The sequence below is a fragment of the Protobothrops mucrosquamatus genome, unplaced genomic scaffold (genome assembly GCF_001527695.2).
Source record: "Protobothrops mucrosquamatus isolate PMUCROS unplaced genomic scaffold, P.Mucros_1.0 scaffold5200, whole genome shotgun sequence".
NCBI classification, from domain to species: domain Eukaryota; kingdom Metazoa; phylum Chordata; class Lepidosauria; order Squamata; family Viperidae; genus Protobothrops; species Protobothrops mucrosquamatus.
Genome location: NW_015391068.1, coordinates 56,729 through 62,832, shown reverse-complemented (window position 1 = coordinate 62,832; position 6,104 = coordinate 56,729). Strand labels below are relative to the sequence as shown.

The 6,104-nt window shown below is 59.1% G+C and overlaps 1 protein-coding gene across 1 annotated transcript in view; it reads right to left on the bottom strand.

Moving 5' to 3' along the window:
- Positions 1-643: 643 nt before the first annotated feature.
- Positions 644-6,104, bottom strand: part of NUMA1 (nuclear mitotic apparatus protein 1) — a gene marked incomplete at its 3' end in the record, with an annotated part of 22,745 nt that continues 17,284 nt past the window's right edge. The window contains exons 13-14 of the mRNA XM_029286822.1: positions 2,187-5,627; positions 644-685 (exon numbers count right to left, since the gene is read on the bottom strand). Of these exons, the coding sequence (XP_029142655.1) occupies positions 644-685; positions 2,187-5,627 (3,483 nt within the window). The remainder of the gene's footprint in view (positions 686-2,186; positions 5,628-6,104) is intronic.

The following is a 6,104-nucleotide window of genomic DNA, read 5'->3' as shown; positions in this document are numbered from 1 at the left end:
TTTTTTCAAGGGAAGTTTGGCCAACGGGCATCCTGAGACAACTGGACCACAATCCAGCTGGGGATTATACAGGGAGTCCTCGACTTACCACAGAGTTCATTCAGTGACCGTTATCGAAATGACAACGGCACTGACAAATGGACTTACGACCGTAAGGAACGTCGTAGCCACAATCCCCACGGCCACGTGATCAAAACGCGGACCCTTCGCGATGGGTTCGTATTGATGACGGCCACAGTGTCCCGTGATCAGCACGTGTGACCTTCCGAGAAGCAAAGTCAATGGGGGGGGGGGGAAGCCAGATTCGCTTAACAACCGTGTGATTAACTTGACAACTCCAGTGGTTCATTTAACAACGGTGGCGAGAAAAGCCGTAAAATGGGGCTTAAAAACTCACTTAATGAACGTTTCGCGGAGCATCAGAAACCTGAGGCTGACTTGTGGCCGTAAGTCGAGGACCCCCTGTGCAGCCTTCCTCTGGCCTTGTTCCTAGGAGACCCCCCCACTTCAGAGGGGTCTTCCACAGCCCCCCACCCTCCCCTGGGAAAAGGTCACCAGGGGAGACACCGGGTCTGCCACGGAGGGAGAAACCGAGGCACTGTGCAGTCACCACTGAAGCAGCCAGCTACCCTGCTCACGTTACCTGCTTCGCTTGTTCCCGCTGATGTTTCTCCAGCTTCTCTGCCTGCAGGTTGGGGAGAAGGAAAGACTGTAGGGGTCGGGGACATCACAATTCAAAGACCCCCCGAGAGCTTGTGGCATTGCTGGGGCAGGGGGCAGTCAGCTCAACTCCTCCCCACCGCTCCCTTCCTAAATCCACCCACAGACAGCAGAAATAAGAGACCGCTGAGCCCGCCTTACCTGAGGCCACCGGTCCCAGGTAAGACCAAGTGGTTCGTTTTATGGGCCTCCCTGTCTAGGGCAGGGCGAACGGGATGGACCAGCCAACACTGAGCTCACGAGCCAAAGCTGGGAGTCCTCTGAAATACTGTAGACCAGGGATAGGCAACCTTGGCTCTTTTATGACTCGTGGACTTCAACTCCCAGAATTCCTGAGCCAGCATAGCTGGCTCAGGAATTCTGGGAGTTGAAGTCCACGAGTCATAAAAGAGCCAAGGTTGCCTATCCCTGGTGTAGACCAGCTGACTCTGTTCTACACCCTCTTCTCCTTAGCAGACATGACCACCCACCCCCACCCCAACAAAAGCCAGGATGGTTATTAACTGTGGGGTCCCCGGTGCTCTCTGAGCAGGCATTTCAAGACCCAACTAGGGAACATTATCAGTGCTAGAAGGGGGTGGGTGGGTTGCTCTTTGGTTATACACAGAAGCTTGCCCTCCCAGTACTGGTGGGATTGTGGTTTTCTCCTTGGCCATTCCTCCACCAGGGAGCTGTTTCCTGCTTCATTGTTTATCTGGTATTAATCTCTGTTTATCTGGATATAGATACTGTATATGACAGTGATGGCGAACCTTTTAGAGACCGAGTGCCCAAACTGCAACCCCAAACCCACTTAGGCATCGTCGGGTGCCGGGTGGGCGTGGCCCATTGGGTGGGCATGGCCAATTGGGGTGGGTGTGGCCCATTGGGTGGGCGTGGCTACGGTGGTAACGGCAGACTGGGTGGGACTAAAAAGTTCAGTCAATCAATTCCAACTTTGCAAGATCTTTTTTTTTCCTGCGTGAAGTTGAAATTGACTGATTGATTGAACCTTTTTTTTTTTTGCACATGGCGGCGGAGGCCTAAAGCGAAAAGGTTTTATAAAACCCAGCTGAAGGCCCAGGACTGGGGCGACGGCGCACGTGCCCACAGAGAGGGCTCTGAGTGCCGCCTCTGGCACCCGTGCCATAGGTTCGCCACCACTGGTATATGAACATGGAGCAAAGATCACACTCCCTCACACTGGTGATGTTACCTAGCTGGGTAATGAAACATCTGCAAAAAAAAAACTACCAAACTCAGACAGCACCATCCTCCTCCTCCTCCTCCTCCTCCTCCTTCCCCCCTCCCCATCTCCTCCACAAACCCTTCTGGCATTGATGGTGTTCCCTAGTTAAGTCATGAAACGTCCACAAGAAAACACCAGGGACCTCACAGTTCACCCCCCCCTCTTCTACCGGTCATCCTTAAGAACAGCCCCCTCCCCATCTTGGAAGAATTCCCCGTGGAAGGTGCAAAGGGCTTACTTGAGCTATCAGCTGATGCTTGGTGTCCTCGTAGGTCTTGGCCATGGCCTCCAGCTTCTTCTGGGCCTCCTCAACCTCCCGCTTGCTCCCCGCCACCAGCTTCTCGGATTCCACCCTGGCAGCCTCCAGCTCCAGAGCGTGCTTCTGCTTGGCCTGGCCCAGCTCCGTATCCAGGCGCTGCTGCCCCTGAGTGGCCTTCTCCGCCAGCTCTCTCTTCTCCTCGGCCAGCTGGGTGTGGGCCCGCTGGAGGGTGGCCAGGCGCGCCGCGTGCCCGCTGCTCTCCGCCTGAAGCTGCTGGAAAAGGTGCTCCTGTTGGAGGAGCCTCTCCTTGAGGGAGACCGTCTCCGAGAGCTCCTGCTTGGTTCTGCTCAGCTCGGCCTGCAGGAGGCCGGTGGTCTTCTGCAGCTGCTCCACCTCTTCCCGATGCTGGTCCCCCTGCGAGGCCTGCTCAGCCTGGAGCTGCTGGTACAAGCGCTTGACGGGCGTCAGCTCGCCAATCAAAGCCTGAGCCCCGGCCAACTCCTGCTGCTGGCCCGCGAGGAGCTGCTCCTTCTGGAAAGTCTTCTCCTGCCAGGACTTGAGTTCTTGGCAGAGGTCCTCCTCCCGCTTGGAGAACCTGCTCAGCTCCTTCTTCAGGGTGTCCACCGACAGCCTCAGCTTCTCGGCCTGCTCCTGAGAGCTCTGGGCTTCGGCTTTCATGGCGGAGCACCTCTCCGCCGCCCGGGAAGCCGCCGTGGCCATCTCGGACTGGAGGAGCCTCAGCCTCTCCTCCAGCTTCTTGCTCTTCTCCGATTCGGCCATGAGCAGGCGCCGGAGGTCCTTGCTCTCCGCTTCCTTCTCCATCAGCTGCCGGTGCAGGATGGACCGGTCCTGCTCCAAGTTGCTGATGTGGCTGGCCTTCCTCTCCGCTTCCTGTCGGTACCGGGACATTTGCTCCTTCCGGCTCTCCTCCAGCCTGTCCTTCTCCTGAGCCGAGGTCCGCAAGGAGGCCAACTCTTCCTGAGCGCCTGACACAGCCTTTCGACTCCGGACCAGCTCCTCTTCCGTCTCCAGGAGCTCCCTCTTCAGCTTCTCCACGGTGGCCTTGGACGCCTCCAGCAACTTCTCCAGCTCCGAGACCTTCTGCCTCTGGTGGCCGGCTTCCCGCTTCAAGGCCTCCGCCTCGGCGTGCTGCTGCTCCTTCGAGGCGGCCGTCAGCTTCTCCAGTTTGGTGATGGTGCTCCGCTGCTCCTTGCATTGCTTCTCCAGCTTGCCAACCTGGCCGTGGAGATCTTCGCCGTCCTTCAGCTGCTTCTCGTACAGCTCCCGGCTGGAGGCCGACTCCTTCTCCCACTGGAGCTTCTGCTCCTCCAGGCTTTTGAGGGACGCGTCCTTCGAGCGCACCATGGCTTTCAGGCTGTCTATCTCGGCTTCCCGGGTTCTGGCCACTTCCAGGAAGCCCTGCAGTTCGTTCTCCATCTTGGCCTCCCTCTCCTTCAGCGCCTCCACTGAGGCCAGCTCTCCTTTTAGCTTGCTCACCGTCTTCTGCAGGTCCCTCAGCTCCTCGCAGCGGGAGACGTTCTTCAGCCGCAGCTCCTCCAGCTCCCTCTCCTTCTCGCCCACCAAGTCCTGGGCCCTGGCCACCTCCTCCTGGAGACCGGAGACCTCCACCCGGTGCTCGTTGGTGAGGTTCTGCAGCTGCACCTCCAGGGCCGTCTTCTGGGCCTTCTCTGCGGCCAGCTCGGCCTGGGCACGTTCCTCCTCCGCTGCCCGCCGCTTGGCTTCCTCCTGGTGCTGAGCCAGCTGCCTTTTCTGCTGCTGCAGAGCTTCCTCCAACTGGGCCTTCAGCGTCTTCACCTGGGCGGAGACCTTTTCGGCCTCCTGCTCTTTCTCCTTCAGCGTGGCCCTGAGGCTGGACAAACTGGACTCGGCCGTGGTCAGATTTTTACTGGTTTGCTCTCCCAGCTGCTTCACTCTGGCTTCCAGCTCCTGCCTCTTCAGCTGCTCTTCAGCCAGTCTCTTGACGGTCTCTGTAAGCTCCTGGTCAGCCTCGTGCCCATCCTTCTTGGCCTGAGCCGATTCGTGACGTGCTGCGGCCACCTGCTTCTCCAAGGCGGCCACCTTGGCTCGGAGCTTCTCTTCCGAGCTCGTCTTCTCCTTGACTTGGGAAACGGCCTGAGACCACTTGGCTTGAAGAGCAGCCAGAGCTTCTTGGTGTTGGGCGGTGAGATTTTTCAGCTGGCCTTCCAGCGCGGCCAACTTCTTCTGGTCAGCCTGAAACTTCTGGCCACTCTGCTCCTGGCCCGTCCTGGCTGCTTGGGCCAGCCCGCTGCGTTCCGTCAGCTCCCTTTTGGCAGAAGACAACTCGGCCAGCTGACGCTGAAGCTCTTCCAGCTTCCGCCTGGATTCCTCTTCCAGCCGCTGCACCTGGCCCTCCAACGCTTGCCTCTTGGCCTTCTCCTCCCCCATCCCTTCCACCGCCTGGTCCTTGTGCTTGGTCAGGGCCTGGATCTGCTCCTCCAGCTCCACGATCTGCCGGAGGTTGCTCTCCAGGGACTCCGCCGCCCTCCTCTTCTCGTCCTCCAGGATCCCCTCGGTGTTGCGGACAGACTCCTCCAGGATCATCAGCCTCTCCTGGAGATGAACGTGCTCTTTGGCCAGCTTCTCCTTCTCGGCCAGTTTCTGCTGAGCTTCCCGCAACTGGCTCTTCAAGGCCGGGATGGCTGCCGCCTGGGCCTCGCTCTGCTGGCTCTGGGCGGTGAGGGCCAAGACCCTGGCCTCCAGGGCCTGGATCTTCTGGCTGGCCTCCATCTTCTCCTGGTGGAGCTCCACGGCGGAAGAGGTGCGAGCCTGCTCCAGGGACTGCAGCCGCTCCGCCAAGGAGGCCACTTCGACGTCTTTGTCCTGCAGCTGCCTGACGGCCAGCTCCTTCTCCTGGGCGATCCTGTTGTACTCTTCCTGGCTGGCGGCTTCGATCTGGGACACCTTCTGGTTGCTCTGCTTTAAGGAGCTGCTCAGCTGGTCCACCTGGTGGCTCAGGTCTTCAATGGCCGCCCGGGACCTCTGCTCCTTCTTCTCCCAGTCCTCGGCTAGCTGGCTCTTCTGGCTCCGCTCGGCTTCCACCTGCTGATGCAAAGCCAGCAGCTCCTCGTCCCTCTGGCGCAGGAAGCCCGTCAGCTTGGCGATCTCGGCGGTGAGGCTGTTGGCCTGAGCGATCAAGCATTCCTCCTGGGCCCGGCAGTCCTGCTCCAGCTTCTCCTTGGCCCGGGAGATTTCGGAGCTGGAATTCTGCAGCTCCGTCAGGAGGCCCGTCAGCTGGGCTTTCTCCGCTTCGAAGCTTCTCCTCTCCGACTGGAGGCTGGCCTCCAGAAGACGCTTCTCCTCTTCCAGGCGCAGGACGGTGGCTTGCAGTTCGGCCTGCTTGCTGCGGAGGCTCTCCACTTGCTGGTTCAGGCCTTCCAGCTGCGAGGGGAGGAAGCAGGGACACACACCAGTTAGCCCAGAGCAGGGGTGGGCAACCTTGGCTCTTTTATGACTGGTGGACTTCAACTCCCAGAATTCCTGAGCCAGCCATGCTGAGGGGAAAGGGAGAGGTTTCCAAGCTGAGCCAGGCTGGCTCAGGAATTCTGGGAGTTGAAGTCCACGATTCATGAAGGGGCCATAGTTCCCCCATGCTGGCTGAGGAATTCTGGGAGTTGAAGTCCATAAGTCATGAGGGGGCCAAAGTTTCCCCCATGCTGGCTGAGGAATTCTGGGAGTTGAAGTCCACGAGTCATGAGGGGGCCATAGTTCCTCCATGCTGGCTCAGGAATTCTGGGAGTTGAAGTCCACGAGTCATGAAGGGGCCATAGTTCCCCCATGCTGGCTCAGGAATTCTGGGAGTTGAAGTCCACGAGTCATGAAGGGGCCATAGTTCCCCCATGCTGGCTCAGGAATTCT